Source organism: Natator depressus, chromosome 6 (assembly GCF_965152275.1).
Source record: "Natator depressus isolate rNatDep1 chromosome 6, rNatDep2.hap1, whole genome shotgun sequence".
Taxonomy (NCBI): domain Eukaryota; kingdom Metazoa; phylum Chordata; order Testudines; family Cheloniidae; genus Natator; species Natator depressus.
Window position 1 is genome coordinate 129,096,660 of NC_134239.1, and position 20,418 is coordinate 129,117,077.

General features: G+C 41.4%; 1 protein-coding gene across 2 annotated transcripts in view; it reads right to left on the bottom strand.

Annotated features, from left to right (window-relative positions):
* The window catches only part of FANCM (FA complementation group M), a 141,781-nt gene that overhangs the window by 23,841 nt on the left and 97,522 nt on the right, over window positions 1–20,418 (bottom strand). For both annotated transcript variants that reach the window (XM_074956577.1, XM_074956576.1), the window contains exons 12-13: window positions 16,770–16,927; window positions 15,635–15,787 (exon numbers count right to left, since the gene is read on the bottom strand). In XM_074956577.1, coding sequence (XP_074812678.1) covers window positions 15,635–15,787; window positions 16,770–16,927 — 311 coding nt within the window. The remainder of the gene's footprint in view (window positions 1–15,634; window positions 15,788–16,769; window positions 16,928–20,418) is intronic.

Consider the following 20,418-nt stretch of genomic DNA (forward strand, 5'->3'; position numbering starts at 1 on the left):
TATGAATATGTGATTTAGTAACTAATGTGGCGGTCATGGAGTACCAGTAAGAAACTGAAAAAACCTACAGTGGCCAGAACAAAAATCAACAAGTGCTTCCAAATTAAATAACGTTGCTCAGTTGATACTGGTGACAGTGAAGGGTGGTATAGATTGTGAATACTGCTGTGTGGTATAATACATCCAGTAAGTTAGTGAAGAGTATACTGGAAATATCATACAATCATAGGACTGGAAGGGACCTCGAGAGGTCTTCTAGTCCAACCCCCTGCATAGAAAGCAGGATTAAGTATTATCTAGACCATCCTTGACAGTTTGTCTAATCTGCTCTTAAAAATCCAATGACTGAGATTCCACAACCTCCCTAGGCAATTTATTCCAGTGCTTAAACACCCTGAAAGTTAGGAAGTTTTTCCTAATGTCCAACCTAAACCGCCCTTGCTGCAATTTAAGTCCACTGCTTTTTGTCCTATCCTGAAAGTTTAACAAGAACAATTTTTCTCCCTCCTCCTTGTAATAACCTTTTATGTACTTGAAAACTTATGTTCCTCCTCAATCTTCTCTTCTCCAGACTAAACAAACCCACTTTTTTCCATCTTCCCTCATAGGTCATGTTTTCTAGACCTTTAATATTTTTTGTTGCTCTTCTCTGGACCTTTTCCAATTTGTCCACATCTTTCCTGAAATGTGGTGCTCAGAAATGTACACAATACTCCAGTTGAGGCCTAATCAGCATGCAGTAGAGCGGAAGATCACGACAGGAGTGATAGGAACCCCACACTGATATTTGTTTTACTCTCTGTGTGAGACGCTGAATAAAAATTATTTCCTTAGTAAGATGAAACCACAAGGGTGCAGTGGTGGTCTTGGGGTGTGCCAGAACCTGAGGCAGCAGTGCCATGGGAGCACTTAACACATTAATGCCTTAGTATGCAGGCACTGGATTCCCCCTCACAACGAGTGCACAGCCCCAGGTCCCCACAACTAAAACCCCTTTCCCTGAAACCACATAACTTGCTAACTTCCCATGCCCCTACACCTGGCTGCTGATCTCCCCAATGTCTTTACTTTTCCTTACCTTAAACACAAAAAATCTGGAGCGTTAATAAAAATAAGAACCACCTGCATGTAAGGCCAGTACCAGTTTTAACACGTGCCTAGTTAAAATATGGCAGTCTCAAACTATTTTAACTATCTGTCAACAGCATCAGAATGTTGGCTATATTCCAGAAGGGAACTACCATAATCAAAAGGCTGTAGTGTAATTTTTCTCCTTTGTCTATAGCTCAACTTCTTTCCCAATGCAATTTTCAAGATCCATAATTGTAATATTTACAATAATACTAAAGCAATCTATGGTACACACTTTATCCAGAAAGCAATTTTTAAAAAAATTCATTGAGCTAAAGAAGGGCAATGCAAGTAAATACTATTGTAGGCAAAGTATTAGCCATACCAAAAGTATTCAATTAAGCACTGTGTATATCTGCTCATGATCCTGTCCAGCATTCAGCAGAATTTCCAATTTTGAAAGAGCACATAAATCTGTCTTGTTCATTCCAGATGGAAAACATATTACTTTAATTATTTTCCTTTATTTGTACAGAAATACCTAAATTTACACAAATGTATTCTAATGATTAGTCTGTCCTGACCTTGTATAATTTAATCTTCAAGATGTTTAAAAGCTATTACACTGTTTTGGAGTTTAAGGGTCAACTTGGTTTGTTATCATGTTACACAGAAATCCTTGCTTACAGTCAGTAGAAAATCCACTCCATCTGCCCAGTTCTCGTTGCCTTAGTAATAAAGCCACACAGGCATTAAAAGCTTCCTGCAGTACATGTGTTTGCTACAAAGGGTCAGATATAAATATATATTTTTAATGTTCCAATTTGTTCTTTGAATACATGACAAACAGGCTAAAATGGATAACACTTGTATAACATTTACTAGATTCTCAATTGCCATAAAACAAAATAAACTCAAAACTCTATTAAATGCAAGATTAAAATACAACAAAAATCTATTTTTAGTTTCTAGGTTTTTTTTTAAAAAAAACTTTAAATGTTTTAATTGTATTTGTTTAGTCATTATAGAATGAAAACAGCTGCAGGGTAAATTTGAGGTTTCTTCAAAATCAGATTAAAAGGGCACAATGACAGGAGAATGATTGTTTTTTGCCTTTTTGCCACAAGCCTATAAAGAATATACAAAACATCTACAGAGCAGGTAAGTCTTCAAATATTTATATTAGAATAAAGTACTTTAAATTAGCACTGTTCCAAATAAGTGCTTAATAGTCTCACCACATACTTCTAGTTTATTTGCTGGTTTTGAAGAAAACAGTGTTGATTCACTTACACAAACCACTGTAGTTTGAAGTGCAACACCTTGGTTATTTAAAGTGGTGGCTCTGACTTGCATTTGCCTTAATCCTTCTATTATTAAGGGCTGTAAATTAACATTAGAGGAGAAGGATTAGTAGCAGTACATTTGGCTATCTATATTTATAGTAGGTACCTGGCAGTACCCCATAATAGCTGAGACTGAATGCATCCGATGAAGTGAGCTGTAGCTCATGAAAGCTTATGCTCAAATAAATTTGTTAGTCTCTAAGGTGCCACAAGTCCTCCTTTTCTTTTTGAGACTGCAAAGTGATTTCACTTATAACCATACCAACACTGCTGTTTTTGCAAACTCACTTTCTTAGCACACGGCCTTTTTAGCTTGCAGTTCTACAGCCTTGGTCTCTGCTTACAGGTTAATTCTCAGGAAGTTACTGTAAAACCCCTTCATCCATTGTTGAGATCAGTGAGGATTGGTAAATAAATATAACCACATTAAGGTACATCAAAACATCTGAAACTTGACATGGCTGGAGTCCTCACTGAGGACTAGTGCCTTAATTTCATTTGAAGAACAGTGGTCTTGATTAAAGAAAGTGATAATTTGAAAACTGCATCCTGATCACATATAATACAAAGTCTACAGGTGCATACCTAGATGCACTACGCCTGTCCCAATTCAGGGCCACTGCACCTGTATTCCCCATTAGTAGTCCAGCAAGGGCACGCACACTCTCAGGCTTCCAGCCCCCCAGCTGCTGCCTCTCGGGCAATGACACACGTCTCTCTTACTGTTGACCAGGGCATTTCCAGGCCGAACAGCTCCCTGAATTCACTGTTATTCCCAGCAAAAGACAATTTGCTTCAGCAGGCCTGCTTCACTTCTCCCCTCAGAGACTGTATAAAGTACAATTGTCCCAGTTATATGGTACCACACAGTTCTTTCTAAACAAGCATATTTTATTCTTAAGGTAAAAGCTCTACAGAGAAAACATTAAAACCTATACAAGAACCTGCATGCACGCTAATAATCTTACCAGAGATCCCCTCATCTGTTTCCAATAAGGGCTCTGGCAGGTGAGTCCTTCACTCACACTCCTTCCACCCCCACCCCCCTTCTACCCCCAAGAGATCTCTTTCGTGGTCACAAGTTCATAACAGCCTGGGCTCAGAACTAGCTCTCAGGTCTTATGGGGCATCAGTAAGCCAAGTCCTTCCAACTCTTCCCTAAGGATTGCGGCCTTCTATGAACCAGAGGTCCTGCCCATTTGCTGGATCAGAACAAAAGCCCTGAATCAGTTTAAAGTGGGGCTATATATTCAAAAGTCCTTTCCTTTGTCTGATGGTCTTTGGTGAATCCAGATTGGTTCTTTGAACTGTCCTTATGTCACAGGTGATCAGCAAACAAAAAGATCCTCCCCTCAGGGCAATGCTTCAAAGACAGAGTCTGTAGGTGGGGTTTTGCAATACCCTCCTCCCCAGTACTTGCGAGAAATTCCACTTCACACTTATTGTCCCAAAGAGAAACCACATCTGCTATATTGTTCAACATAGTCATTTGAAATTCACCTTATCTCCCAGAGACTGCATCAATCCCTTTCTCCTACAGAAGTCCCATACAATTTCCCCCCCTGCCAAGATATTAAATGTAATTCAATAAGGTTTAACTTAATTCCATAAGGTTTGCCCAGGATATTGTGCCACAGTGCCTATATGTTGATGCCTGGATCCTGCAAACACCTAAGCATGTGCTTCAAGTAAATGGGATTTTTCATGGTGCTTAAAGTTACATGTGCGTAAATGTTACCAAGATCAGAAACAGCTCGTAAATACATTGCTTAGCCAAGTCTGCACTTGTTGGGTCAAAGAAATGTATAAGCTTTATTGGCTAAGTCAAAATCTTCAAGACAATTGCTTCCCGATATTCTTATTTTCCTTTTAGATTTTGCGTAATCATAGAATATCAGGGTTGGAAGGGACCTCAGGAGGTCATCTAGTCCAACCCCCTGCTCAAAGCAGGACCAATCACCAACTAAATCACCCCAGCCAGGGCTTTGTCAAGCCTGACCTTAAAAACCTCTAAAGAAGGAGATTCCACCACCTCCCTAGGTAACGCATTCCAGTGCTTCACCACCCTCCTACTGAAAAAGTTTTTCAGTATCCAACCTAAATATCCAACCTAAACCTCCCCCATTGCAACTTGAGATCATTACTCCTTGTTCTGTCATCTGCTACCACTGAGAACAGTCTAGATCCATCCTCTTTGGAACCCCCTTTCAGATACTTGAAAGCAGCTATCAAATCCCCCCCTCATTCTTCTCTTCTGCAGACTAAATAATCCCAGTTCCCTCAGCCTTTGTGTTATTTTTGCATTTAATTTCATAACAAAATGTTAGTCTTGAAAGATTAAGAACTCCTTAACTAGTAAAATTTGAGAGCTAAGATTATTCCAGTATAATCAACTCATCCACAGAACTTTCTGTTCATCTTTCTCTTGTTAACAGCATGTGCAACATCACCAAGTTAGTTTTGCCAAAGCATGCTGAAGTTTTGGAATTTCCTGACTTGACTAATATTGCATGCAATACTACTACTGTTTCCCATTATCTCCTATTTCATGAGGGAATTCTGAATGTATGACTTGCCAGGCATGACTGACTCCTAGACTTTTAGGAGGTGAAGTAATGCCACATTATTTGAAAGCTAATGTTCCCTAGATTTTGGTTCAATCTATGAATTTGAAACCACGCTCTATTATTCAAGTTGATGCCAATATAACATTTCAGCAAATTTTAATTTTTTAAATTTTATACAATTAGAATAGCTATATATTTAACATTTTACCTCAACTCAGTATACATATCGAGGAGGTGATTCCAGTTGTTCATCAAATAAGCACTAATGTAATGAGGCGATTACATTGGAATTGTGCTCTCTCTCAAACTATTAAAGGTGGGTATACAATAATGGACAGATTCTTGAGTGTGATATAAATTTATACATTTAGATTTTTTTAAAATTTAAAGGATGAAGGAAAACATCAATTAGCGCATGTATATAACATTTTTAAAAGTCCCCTCCTCTTAAAACCAGTAATTTTTAAAAAAATACTTATTTTACTTACAGATTATTTAAAAGTTAAATAGTTGTTTCAGCTGCCATCTTTCTGAGGTACCCAAATCCATTGCTGACAAGTCTTCCTTGGGGGGAGGGCTTTTGTTTTTGAAAGAGGGTAGTTGATTTATCCATTAAAATGTGGGAGAGCTACACTAATTCCAGATCTCTTGTCTATACTCCCCCTACTGCTGACCTATTATCGGCTCTGAACTCCCCATCCCTGCCCTTGCTTCTTGGATGAACAGCTTAGCTCTCAAAGTGCTGCCTGAATCCCATGCATAAATGTCTCTGCGACTGCCACAGCTAACCAAGCCTTAAGATGTAGATGCAGCTACAATGAAGATTAAGGGAAAGATTCTTACTGATGATTAAGATTATAACAATCTTCTCTCCTAAAATAAAATCAGAAGAGCTAGCATTAGGACTCCAACTCCCCAGAAGCAAGGAGTGGCACAGCTATCATGGCTAGCATGACTAAGCCTGCTTTGACCTGAGAACATGGAACCCTGCGTCTCAAGGCTCATCTCCTAGTTCTAATTCTGTTTATCTGTCATTATCCCTTCAAGATCACCCAAGAAGAAAAGAAAAAGAATATCAGACAAAAGAATGAATGCCCAGCACAGATCATTAGCAAACAGGGTGGGTGAACCTCTGAGAAACTGAGGTTGCTAGCGGGCAGGCTTCACCATAGATTTTGAAATCTCTTAGTGAAATGTTATCTGTCACACACTCCCAATTCATGATGGAGTTGGCTTACAGAGCTAAGGCAAGTGGTATTCTCACCACGGGTGGTTTTATACATGGCTTTTTCTTTCAAGTGTTTTTTACACAAAAGGATCTTCACTCTGCAGTTACCCCACACTACATAATTATACAAGATGTGCCTGTTTGCTAGCTTTGTTCTCACAGGTCACCCTGATTTACTGATGATTTTCAGCAAATGAGGCAGGAGGGAAGACAGTTAGACCAGCAGTGGCATAAGTCTCATGCCAAGGCTGACTAGTTGCAGCAGAAAGCTTTGAAAACTCTTATGCTGTGCGGCCTGGGATGAAGCACCAAAAAAAAAAAAAAAAAAGTCTTTTTCCCTCCACCATAGCATCCACAAAATCTTAGACAGCATATTTGTTTTGGGTGGAAGAGCCTGGTAAATCCAGGCTGCCTGAACTCAATAGCTGGTCTGAGCCCACCCCACTACAAGAAATTGCGTTATTTTGCAGAGAGGACTGATCAGATTAGGAATGGGCTGTTTGATTCTATGGTGAGACAAAGCAAGGCCTCAGGAACCCAGGAACTCATCTTTCCTGCTAGTTTCAATCAGTGATGATCACTGGGGTAATGGAGGTGCTCATTCCAAAACCTGTGCATGAGATCCATGTACTTCTTGGCTGGGGAAGTAAGGAAGGAAGTACTGGGTACCTGGCTTGAGAAGACAGTCAATGCTTCTCAGAAAGGGCAAATTGCCTATTGCTTTGAAAGAAACATTAGTCTGGTTTTTGCTCAAAAAATCATTGCTTGATACTGACTGTTTAGTTAAATTTCAGCCACCATCGCATCTTCCCTTCTTGGGTAAGTGTGACGTTCCCCTGGTGTTATGGGGACCAGTGATCTGCTAGGACTCCTTGACTCTGGGAGCCAGCTTTACCCTGCTCTGCAGTGAGACCCCCACTCCTGGGCTGTTCACGCACAGTCTCTGTCATGTAAGCTGCTCCTTGGATTGTGCAACCGAATGACATTAACCAATATCTCTGGTCCCAGAAACAACCCTAGGAACCTCTGTCTTGCAGTGTCCAGTTATGCCTGCTGGACACTGCAAACTTGTATGAGTTCATCAATTTAACAAAGAAATTGATATGTACCATGCTTGTTATCCCAAGGGGAGTCTCTGACACGCTTCAAACCAAACACACGCTTCAGTGAGCGGCGGGGGACAGCAGAGCAGCAAACAGCAGGAGTTTGCCTGGGATCTGTGTTGGTGAGTATCTGGGTATCTGAGTGTGTGTTTGGTGAGAGGATCGGAGTGTTTGTAGTGAGGGCAGCTTGAAAGTTTGAGCGAGTGCTTGACTGGTTGGCTGAAAAGGGCAGGAGTTGGGAGTGTTTTGTTTCAGGTGAGCCTGGCTGTTTAAAAAAGCCAGCGCTTCGCGAACCAGCTGAGCAGCGGGGAACCAGCTGAGCAGCGGGGGACAGCAGAGCAGCAAACAGCAGGAGTTTGCCTGGGAGTTCGCCTGGGGTGAGCCCACTGAGGCTTACACCCTAACGACTTCTCTGAGTAATTACTGCATCTCTTGAGGAAGTTCATAGTAGGAAGGTAATATGGATGGGGAGCATTCAACTGTTGTGACCTGCACTGGATGTGCCATGTTTGTCTTTCTTCCAGAGGACAGAAGCAACTTTGTGTGTACAAAGTGCAAGCTGGTCTCCATATTGGAAGAGAAGGTTCAAGGTCTGGAGCAACAGGTATCGACCCTGTGTTGCATAAGAGAAACTGAAGATTTCCTGGACAGACGTCAGGATATGCTTCTACAGGCACAAGGTTCTGAAGATTCAGAGCAGGCTGCGCAGCGCAGACAGGAGGACGGTGAAGAAATCTGATAACATGTGACCTCCAGAAGAAGAAGGGGGAACGTCCATGTACCAGCTACGCGGATACAGGTAAGTAACCGTTTTCATGTTCTCTCCACAGGCACCATTGTGGGGAGTGGCCCAGATGATACATCTGGGGGAACGGAGCAGAAGGAGACTCCACCAGTTGAAAGGCATGAGATGCACCGTCCTAAGGTTGGGGGTTCCACGACCACCACTCCCAAGAGAAGGAGGCGGGTAGTGGTGGTCGGGGACTCTCTCCTCAGGGGGACTGAGTCCTCTATCTGCCGCCCTGCCCGGGAAAACAGAGAAGTCTGCTGCTTGCCAGGGGCTAAGATTTGCGATGTGACAGAGAGTCTGCCGAGACTCATCAAGCCCTCGGACCGCTACCCCTTCCTGCTTTTCCACGTGGGCACCAATGATACTGCCAAGAATGACCTTGAGCGGATCACTGCAGACTACGTGGCTCTGGGAAGGAGGATAAAAGAGTATGAGGCACAAGTGGTGTTCTCGTCCATCCTCCCAGTGGAAGGAAAAGGCCGAGGTAGGGATCGTTGAATCTTGGAAGTCAATGAATGGCTACGCAGGTGGTGTTGGAGAGAAGGCTTTGGATTCTTCGACCATGGGATGGTGTTCCAAGAAGGAGGAGTGCTAGGCAGAGACAGGCTCCACTTAACGAAGAGAGAGAAGAGCATCTTCGCGAGCAGGCTGGCTAACCTAGTGAGGAGGGCTTTAAACTAGGTTCACTGGGGGAAGGAGACCAAAGCCCTGAGGTAAGTGGGGAAGCGGGATACCGGGAGGAAGCATGAGCAGGAGCATGTGAGAGGGGAGGGCTCCTGCCTCATACTGAGAACAAGGGGCGATCGGCGGGTTATCTCAAGTGCCTATATACAAATGCACAAAGCCTGGGAAACAAGCGGGAGAACTGGAGGTCCCGGCAAAGTCAGGGAATTATGATGTGATTGGAACAACGGAGACTTGGTGGGATAACTCGCATGACTGGAGTACTGTCATGGATGGGTATAAACTGTTCAGGACGGACAGGGAGGCCAGAAAAGGTGGGGGAGTTGCACAGTATGTAAGGGAGCAGTATGACTGCTCAGAGCTCAAGTATGAAACTGCAGAAAAACCTGAGAGTCTCTGGATTAAGTTTAGAAGCCTGAGCAACAAGGGTGATGTCATGGTGGGAGTCTGCTATAGACCACCGGACCAGGGGGATGAGGTGGACGAGGCTTTCTTCCGGCAAGTCGCAGAAGCTACTAGATCGCATGCCCTGGTTCTCATGGGCGACTTCAATCATCCTGATATCTGCTGGGAGAGCAATACAGCGGTGCACAGACAATCCAGGAAGTTTTTGGGAACTGTAGGGGACAATTTCCTGGTGCAAGTGCTGGAGGAACCAACTAGGGGCGGAGCTCTTCTTGACCTGCTGCTCACAAACCGGGAAGAATTAGTAGGGGAAGCAAAAGTGGATGGGAACCTGGGAGGCAGTGACCATGAGATGCTCAAGTTCAGGATCCTGACACAAGGGAGAAAGGAAAACAACAGAATACGGACCCTGGACTTCAGAAAAGCAGACTTTGACTCCCTCAGGGAACTGATGGGCAGGATCCCCTGGGAGAATAACATGAGGGGGAAAGGAGTCCAGGAGAGCTGGCTGTATTTTAAAGAATCCTTATTGAGGTTACAGGGACAAACCATCCCGATGTGTAGAAAGAATAGTAAATATGGCAGGCGACCAGCTTGGCTTAACAGTGAAATCCTTGCTGATCTTAAACACAAAAAAGAGGCTTACAAGAAGTGGAAGATTGGACAAATGACCAGGGATAAGTATATAAATATTGCTCGGGCATGTAGGAATGGAATCAGGAAGGCTAAATCACACCTGGAGTTGCAGCTAGCGAGGGATGTTAAGAGTAACAAGAAGGGTTTCTTCAGGTATGTTGGCAATAAGAAGAAAGCCAAGGAAAGTGTGAGCCCCTTACTGAATGAAGGAGGCAACCTAGTGACAGAGGATGTGGAAAAAGCTAATGTACTCAATGCTTTCTTTGCCTCTGTCTTCACGAACCAGGTCAGCTCCCAGACTACTGCACAGGGCAGCACAGCATGGGGACGAGGTGGCCAGCCCTCTGTGAAGGAAGAAGTGGTTCGGGACTATTTAGAAAAACTGGACGTACACAAGTCCATGGGGCCGGATGCGTTGCAGCTGAGAGTGCTAAAGGAATCGGCGGATGTGATTGCAGAGCCATTGGCCATTATCTTTGAAAACTCATGGCGATCGGGGGAAGTCCCAGAAGATTGGAAAAAGGCCAATGTAGTGCCCATCTTTAAAAAAGGGAAGAAGGATGATCCTGGGAACTACAGGCCGGTCAGCCTCACCTCAGTCCCCGGAAAAATCATGGAGCATGTCCTCAAGGAATCAATTCTGAAGCACTTAGACAAGAGGAAAGTGATCAGGAAAGAGTCAGCATGGATTCACCAAGGGAAAGTCATGCATGACTAATCTAATTGCCTTCTATGATGAGATAACTGGTTCTGTGGATGAAGGGAAAGCAGTGGACGTGTTATTCCTCGACTTTAGCAAAGCTTTTGACACGGTCTCCCACAGTATTCTTGTCAGCAAGTTAAAGAAGTATGGGCTGGATGGATGCACTACAAGGTGGGTAGAAAGTTGGCTAGATTGTCGGGATCAACGGGTAGTGATCAATGGTTCCATGTCTAGTTGGCAGCCGGTATCTAGAGGAGTGCCCCAAGGGTCGATCCTGGGGCCGGTTTTGTTCAATATCTTCATTAATGATCTGGAGGATGGTGTGGATTGCACCCTCAGCAAGTTTGTGGATGACACTAAACTGGGAGGAGTGGTAGATACGCTGGAGGGTAGGGATAGGAGACAGAGGGACCTAGACAAATTGGAGGATTGGGCCAAAAGAAATCTGATGAGGTTCAACAAGGACAAGTGCAGAGTCCTGCACTTAGGACGGAAGAATCCCACGCATCGCTACAGACTACGGACCGAATGGCTCGGCAGCAGTTCTGCAGAGAAGGACCTAGGGGTGACAGTGGACGAGAAGCTGGATATGAGTCGACAGTGTACCCTTGTTGCCAAGAAGGCCAATGGCATTTTGGGGTGTATAAGTAGGGGCATTAACAGCAGATTGAGGGATGTGATCGTTCCCCTCTATTCGACATTGGTGAGGCCTCATCTGGAATACTGTGTCCAGTTTTGGGCCCCACACTACAAGAAGGATGTGGAAAAATTGGAGAGAGTCCAGCGAAGGGCAACAAAAATGATTAGGGGTCTGGAACACATGAGTTATGACGAGAGGCTGAGGGAACTGGGATTGTTTAGTCTATGGAAGAGAAGAATGAGGCGGGATTTGATAGCTGCTTTTAACTACCTGAAAGGTGGATCCAAAGAGGATGGATCTAGACTATTCTCAGTGATAGCAGATAACAGGACAAGGAGTAATGGTCTCAAGTTGCAGTGGGGGAGGTTTAGGTTGGATATTAGGAAAAAAATTTTCACTAGGACGGTGGTGAAACACTGGAATGCGTTACCTAGGGAGTAGGTGGAATCCCCTTCCTTAGAAGTTTTTAAGGTCAGGCTTGACAAAGCCCTGGCTGGGATGATTTAGTTGGGATTGGTCCTGCTCTGGGCAGGGGGTTGGACTAGATTGCCTCCAGAGGTCCCTTCCAACTCTGTTATTCTATGATTCAGGTAGAATCAACAAACAGATTTATTAACTACAAAGATAGATTTTAAGTGATTATAAGTCAAAGCATAACAAGTCAGATTTAGTCAACTGAAATAAAAGCAAAACGCATTCTAAGCTGATCTTAACACTTTCAGTGCTCTTACAAACTTAGATGCTTCTCACCACAGGCTGGCTGGTTGCCTTTAGCCGGGCTCTCCCCTTTAATCAGCGCTTCAGTCGCTTGGTGGTGATGTCTGTAGATGGAGGTGGAAGAGAGGAAGAGCATGACACACGTCTCTCCCTTTTATCATGTCCTTTCTTCCCTCTTGGCTTTGCCCCCCCCCTTCAGAGTCAGGTGAGCATTACCTCATCACAGTCCCAAACTGACCAAAGGAAGGAGGTGACTCACTCCAGAGTCCAACAGATCCTTTGTTGTTGCCTAGGCCAGTGTCCTTTGTTCCTGTGAGGCTGGGTTTGTCCCATACATGCCCTGAGATGAGGTGTGAACTTCCTCTCTGCTCTTGGAGAGTTTTCTCCTGGGCTTGCTTTAAGCCACAAGGACACATTTTCAGCCTCATAACTATATACATGAAATTACAACCTATAACATTATTGTAACAACAATTACTATAACATCACTATAACAACAGTGCTCAGTGCATCATGAGCCTTCCGAAGACACCCGACATGACAAACTTTGCACTGGATATCCCAATATCACACAATCATTTTACAAGGATGAACATGGGGGTTCCCCCGAGGTACAGAGCGTCACAGTAAGACTGTGGAGAAGGTTGTAGCGAGATGCCTTTGATCTTCTTGATCCTCGTCAATCAAGATACGGATCTGGCTTTGGCACAAAGATTGCACTGGTCAACAATCTCCTCCTGACGGTGGATGACTAGGTGGTCCATGTCAGTATTAGATTAATCAGCTACTTTCAATACTGTTTATCGTAAAATATTGCTGACCTGCTTGAGGACCTTGGCAGGAACAGACTGGGCTGCCTTTAATTGGCTTCATTTTTTTCTCTCAGAGATCTCGATGGGTAGTTGTGATTGCTCTTCTTCCTAAAGAACTCCGATGCAGGGTGCTGCAAGATGTCATTCTGTAACCCCTCCTGTTCATGCCTAAGGTGATGATGGTGGGAACCAACCTCAGGAAATGGTATAGGCAATATCAACTTCTGTGGTGAGGGAGTGAATCTACCATTTGTTACTAGGTTTTGCAACTTAGGGTGATTCCAGGCCTCCTGCTGCTGTTAAGCAAATTAAATTATAGCTGTGATCTAGCCAGCTTTTAACCACCTGTGTCTGGTTAGAAGGTTGCAATCCTTCCTTTCAGATACAAACCTTGCCATAGTTATCCATGCCTTTGTTACCTCAAGATTGGACTATTCCAATGTGCTGTACATGGGGCTACTCCTTACAGTTAAACTGGAGATTAAAGTTGGTGCAGAACACAGTGGCATGGTTATTGAGTGGGCATCTCACTGCCCGCATGTAACACCAGCGCTCCAGGCTCCGCACTGGCTGCCTATTGTTCTCTAGGTGAAGTTTAAGGTGTTGGCTACAACCTTTAAATAGAATCCCATGAAATTCTTTTTCTATTATAATCTTTCATTTTATTTTTAGGGAATTTCTTGTCATTTCATTTTATCCCACTGGGATGACAGGGGGTGGCCAAGTCAAACCGGAGCAGTGCTCCAACCCTGTGCACCAGATTGCAATGCCACTCACTAAAGTTCAGCCACCCTGCCAGGTTGGAAAGGCAGCCCAGTCAAACCTGAGCAGTGTTTCATTCTATTTCAGGTCATACTTTAAAAAAAAAAAAGTATTATTTCATGTTTTTTCATATTTGCAAAAAACACGAGGCTCTACCTATGAAGTCTTAACTGGTCTAGGTCCAGCCTAGCTGAGGGATTGACTCTCTCCCTGAGCCACCCTGGTCAAAAGAAGGGGCTGCTGAAAGACCGCTCTCTGTGAAGACCCCAAGATTCTGGGACTTGCTTCCCTGCTTCATCTGAAATGGCCTGCATCCAGTGACCTTCCAGGCATGTAGCAAAAAACATTGATTTGAAAGGGTTGTGGATGTGCTTCTTACATGATGGCTGGCAGAGTTCCCGTTTGAATTATTTTATTGCTGCTGGGTTTTTGTTGCAATACTCATGAATTAGGGCACCTACAGCACTGCATAAGCATATTCTGTATTTACATAAAATAAATAGGAAATTAAATCCTCACAAATACTCAAAATGCCACAATCAAAATGTACAGTCATGATTACACACTAGAACAGCATTTATAAAATCTTCTACACCATGGCAAAAGATGGGGGTCAAACAAGGACTACCTTATGAGCCTTCTCCCACTTAACAATACGTTCATGAATCCAGATTGAGAACCCATGCTCTAGAAGGGCTTAAGACTTCTACTGTTCTGGGCTGAAATGGAGAAGATAAAGCTGTCCCTAAAATGTCTATTTATAATTTACCATTAACTCACTTTCCTGGCAAGAAATGCAACTGCAATGTCTCTATTCTTTCCCAATGATTAACCATGGCTGTTCAAGAAACTTTGGCAGCTAAGCAACAGATTCTGATGACCTAGAAAACTTCAGCACACCAAAGAGCCACATTTACGGATTATGCTGAAGCTAAACTGGAGGAAAATGCAGAATAATGTCCAATTAAAATCTTCAAACTTTGTTAATACATCTATCTGTACATAATATCACCTACAAATGCATTTTACTATAAACACCTAAATGCCACCAATCAATGACAATCTAAGGAAATCGATAATATTCCCAACTTAATTTTCCTCCCTGTATATTTGATTGGTGTACTCTTGACTCTTGAATCTCCTTCCTTAGAAGTTTTTAAGGTCAGGTTGACAAAGCCCTGGCTGGGATGATTTAATTGGGGATCGGTCCTGCTTTGAGCAGGGGGTTGGACTAGATGATCTCCTGAGGTCCCTTCCAACCCTGATATTCTATGACCTTGCTCTTACCTTTTAGAACCCAACAGAGAAGGTTCTGGCTTTCTTTTAGTGTTTTATACTGTGATAATTAGAGCATTTTTTGAGAGATATTGCTGAAGTATATTTTCAGTGCTTATATGGGATATGTGAAAATGATGAATTTGTGTAACTGCATTTAATACATGCAAGTGATATGCAAGTACTTCTAAACTTTTAATGTTTTTGGAAGATTGGTAGTGTCCCTTTTTGTGATTCTGTTATGATGTTGCTTCCTTGGTATGTGTTTAGTTCTCTTATTGTGGGTTTTCTGAAAAGTGATATCTGGATACAAAATAATTATTAAAACTAGAATAAATTTATGTCATAACATTCTGCAGAAATAAAACAAACACTTACATAACAGTTTAATAGCACAGTATAAACTTTTGAAAATAAAAGACTGCAAGTGAGGGATATTTTAAGATGTTCAGTTTTGTGAATATTTGCTTGGCCACTACGCCGTCTTTAAAAACTACATATATTTTTTCCTCCTTTCATCTTGACTGACAAAGATACAGAGACTAAACCACTATTTGGGCTTGTCTACGTGCGGAAAAGGTTGTGAAAAGCTAATGTGGAATAGCTATCACTCAGTATTAACCTAAACTGCTACTGCGGTTTAGATTAACCCACTTTTTAATCTAAATTGCAAAAAGGTACTCAGTGTGGAATAAGAGTGCCTACACAAGGAATTATTGTGGAACAGCTAATTGCGCATTAAATTTACACCCTAGCTATTTCATACTCACCTCCCTGTGAATTTTTGTGTAGATAAGCCCTTAAACATATTAGAATTTGCTTTTTTTATTATTATGCAGTTGATGCATATCTATACTTGTATACATAGTCAAACATAGTAATTCAAAGAACCTACCTCTTCATGTCTCATCAGTTCTATCATTTCCATAACTCTAATAAAATGGTAGCAACGATCCGAGTGGTCAACCAGATAGGTAGGAAAGGGACGATTCTGCCAAAGTCTCCACTCAGATAGGGAAAGTTCATGAGCTCCTTCCACTCGAGATGCCTGCAGTTTCAAATAAATATTAACACGAAGATTTCAATCAGGCAATTGGTTCACAAAACAGAGTCCCAGTTCTCTATGGAAACCACCCTCAAATGTCCTGAACAAAAGAGAAGGCCTATAAACTTATTGTTATGAGGGGGATATGTCTGTTTTAATAAAAGGAAATATTCTCTGTTTTCAGTCTGAACTATGTATTCTGTACTACTTTCCAAGTAACCAAAAGAAACTTCCAACTATTGCCATTTGTCATGCACAAAGCATGTGGATCTAAAATGTGTGAGTGATAGATGGGGATCCCCATTTATTCTTTTGCATCAAGAAAGAGCCCATTGAGTGGGAGTCTGTTAACTTAGAGAAGCCAAGAGGGATTTCAAAATACCCATAATTACTGATCATCATCACTGAGGATATAGTTTCCTTTTTAAACAAGAAATAAGTTTATACAAGTTGTTTGTATCCAACAGAAATAAGTTTCCTATGCCTATAATAGCAGCAGGAGACATGACAATATTCTACAAATATTTTAATTGACAGGAAGTAGGTCTCAGATATTAGAAAAAGCTCACATGCTGAACAATCTCTGATTACAATTCCCTGGTTCTCTCTCATATAGATATCAGAATGTCCTTAAATTGTATTTTTTAGATAGGCTTCCTTAGAATCTTTTTCATTAATTTGATTCACTGCCCAGAAGTCTTTGGGATTATTTTCCCTGTCAAAGGATTTCTTTGAATTGTTCTCAAATATATGAAGAAGAATCTTGGTCTGGGAAACTCATTAGGTAATATTTTGTCAGCATCTGGCATCCCGATAGCAGAAGTAGTTCAGATTTCTCTACAATATTACAATAACTTCTGATAATTTTACAGTGTAGATCAATTCTAATATTAAGGAAAAACACGTCCAAAAATCAATGGCAGAGATTCACTTCTGTAATTTCTTCTGGGTCTTCTAGTGACATTACACTTAAGTTTGAACTTACTGCTATTTCCTCCATATTTTCTAAAGTTTCAAAGTGACTTTGAGACAATATTGGTTCTTTGACTCCATCACTTTCTTTTAGTTTGTATAAGCTGTTCCATACTTCAAATTCCTCTGACGTTAGGAACCAATTTTCACGAGAGTCTGTTTGCTTTGTGCCTGCAAATGGGTAAAAATGAAAACATCTTTGGAAAAATAAATCTATGTAACAAAGAAAAAGACAGTGATTAATTAGGACCTCATATGATACCAGCCACAGGAAATCAAATTCGCATTGCCACATTGGTAATTAAATATTAACCTTTTCAGTCCTATTTTTCTTGTATATTAAATTTATTTGCATTATTAACTCTTCTCCCAGAATCTTTATGATATCAGCAAAGAGTGTGTTTGAATTTGAAGGCTAGAGTGTTGGTTTTTAACCTGTGAGTGACCTATATTCATGTGACCAAATATTGAGCTATACTTTATTATGGCTGGCGCCTCCACATACGTGGGGAAACATATCCTCCACTTGCTAGAGGATTCTCTGCTCCTTGAAGTCTTTAAACCATGATCTGAGGACTTCAATAGCTCAGACATAGGTGAGAGGTTTATCGCAGGAGTGGGTGGGTGAGATTCTGTGGCCTGCGTTGTGCAGGAGGTCAGACTAGATGATCATAATGGTCCCTTCTGACCTTAATATCTATGAATCTATCTATATGTCGAGGAAAAAGACCGAAGTATGGAAATATGGTATAAACACGAGTGGGTGGTTGATGAGGGGTGTCTAAGATTTAGTTATGTTGTTTGATTGATAAGAGGTACTTGTTATTGCAGATGTCTTCTGTAATGGATAAAATAAGGATCCACTGAAAGATGTTTATGTTAACTCCATAAGAACTGGCAGTCGTCACAGCTGTCAGTAATAATGACCAGATTAGAATCCTTTTTAGTTTATCAATCATGCAGCCTAAAGATATCATAAAGAAAATTCCATCAATATTAAGTAAAAAAAGTCAAACCAGGTCATAGTAAAATTAGTCATCAGAAGTATTTTCCTTCCGAAAAGGAATTTCTTTGTCTCAGAGGTTTTGGGAGTTAGATTGGGAATTAACACTGTCAGCATTCCGCCAAATACGGAGGAAGGGACCAAACTACCTTTTCTTCACCTACATCAAGTGGTGAAGTATGTCTTCTTTCTGTATTCTGGATAGTGCTGTACTAAACACTGATTGTTAATCTTTAATTAAATAATTCTATTTCAGCCTGTTATTTCATCATCTCTAATTGCTATTGAATTCAAACATGCAGCAACACAAACTGAAATGGATAGGCAGAAGAATCTGTTGTTAGAAGCAAACAAAAATTCAAATATTCTGTTTTATGGAGGAGCTAGTGGACAGAGGTGTGCGTATACTTGTAAACGAACACTGGTAAGCCCTGCAGGTGGTGATAATCATCACACAGGGCAAACATAGTTCCTCAGTTAATCATGTGTTGCCAAAAGACTAAGGAGAAAATTGAAAATATCAGATGGAATTATCGGAAAAGCCCTGTTATTGCACTGTCTAAACCGTTAAAATCTGTTAAAACCAAACAACTAATTAATCCCTTGACTATTTTGGTCCCTGTTTTACCTATCAAGGGCATGTGGATGGGGAAGAGAGTACACAGGAAAGAACTAGAGCAATCTTTGAGGAGGAGGAAGAGAAAGGAAGCAGAGTACCCAGAATGCTAATTCTTGTCCTCAGTTGACACCTTATGTAGTCAACACCAAACTCCTGAAATGAACACACTGGCATTGGGGGCATCAGAATAATGGAGCGATTCCTCAATTCGCAAGGGGCCTACCTACTGTTCCTAACTGTCCTTTCCAGGTGCCTCACTCAGATGCCACAAAAATACATGACTTTCATATCTCAGTTCAAAGGCTGGTTCATGACATATGATCATAAGCAAAAATAAACTGTAAAAGTAAGCTGGTTAGATGTAACTTTTATACTTCTATGAAAGGCATATTTGTCCTCAGTACATTACAGTACAGTAGGCATGCTTTTGTAAACACATGTAGTCTTTTGGATTATACATGACATCCACCTAAACTGCTTTAAGTGCACAACCACACAACACACATCACAATATTAATAAAAGCACAGAATAATTATTCAAATTTCACTTTATGCTGAGACACTAAAAAACTCCCACACCCCAAGAACAAACCAACCCCTCGCACCTCACCTGTGAGAGAAAATGGGTCTTATAGTGGCATCAGACTTGGAAAAAGGAAACTGGACCAAACACAGAAAGCAAAGTTCAGGTGGAGTGTCTTCCAACTACACCATCCTGCTTCCAATCATACAGTACTAGGAATCATCAACGTAAGAGACCCAGTTGGAATCAAATTTAAAGGTACAGCATAAAGATCTGCAATATCCAGGGCCCAAACCTACTTGGTTTTAACAGATTTAAAAAAAAAAAAAAAAAAACCCTCCAAAAAACCATCCATCCAATTTCACCCATAAACTTAATAGGAGCCAGTGCAGTCTATGGAGCAAAGATTAAATATGTTCCCTGCATAAAACATCTATGTAAACAGGCAGATTCTGTAGAAGTTGAAGTTTCTCAGTAGTTTATGCTTTTAAAATACTCGACCATTCATCCCATTGCCTGACACTAACCTTACTTCACCTCTAAACTGCTTAAGATTAATAAAGATCAACGTTTCTTAAAGACACTAACTTAGTGCCAGAAGAAAGCTCTTTATTACTTTGTTACGTTACAATCCATTACATAATAGTACCATGCACCAAGGTTCAGTGTTAGGAGGAGAGAAACAGAAGCACTAAGTAGCACAACCAAAGACTGGGTTTAAAGAAGGCATGACCTAAATAGTAGAGAGAAACAGTTCAGCTTTGTTTAAGTTTTAGGAATCAGATTTGCCTCTTTTGTAGTATCTTTATGTTTCCAAAAATCCACAGAAAGGGAAATTGTTTGTAGTTGTAAATAAAGGATTTAGAAAGCAAACTCCAGTGTCATTAAATGCTGTTACAAATTCAGTTTCAAGAGACTAAATGGACAAGTTAAATATTTAGCAATTTTGGGGGAGATGGAGACAGGGAGTAAGAGAGACACTTTATAAATAAAGAGGGCTCAAGGTTGACCACCACAAAAATGACATACCTTAAAAATAAGCTTCTTGTTCCATTTAAGAGACACCACAACACTATTTCCCAAGAAATTGTCATATACATATCAACAGGAGCACCTATTCCAAGGAGCTTTCAGCCACCTGTAGTGGTGGCTTGGGTCTATGGTCAGTCAGTCAGGTGAGCAACTTCAGTCAGGGTTCCCTTCCCGCCAATGACCAGATGCCCTGAGATTCTAACAGATACTCAGATACATAAGAACAAAAATTAGGCCCCAAATGAACTATTTACTCCCTTAGGAGCGTTAAGCCTCCCTGTTCAGCTGCTAAAGCCAAACAGATGAGACAGAGCTCAGGAAAGAAAAAATATTGCAAATGTGCTACCTTCAAGTTGTCACTAACTTTAAAGAATAGTGAGAACATGTGGAGGATCTCCTGTGGACTGGCTTTGAAACAATAATGCAATGATGGACAAGATTTGAGTCTCAGAAACCGATACACAAATGATGTTCCTGCTTTTTTG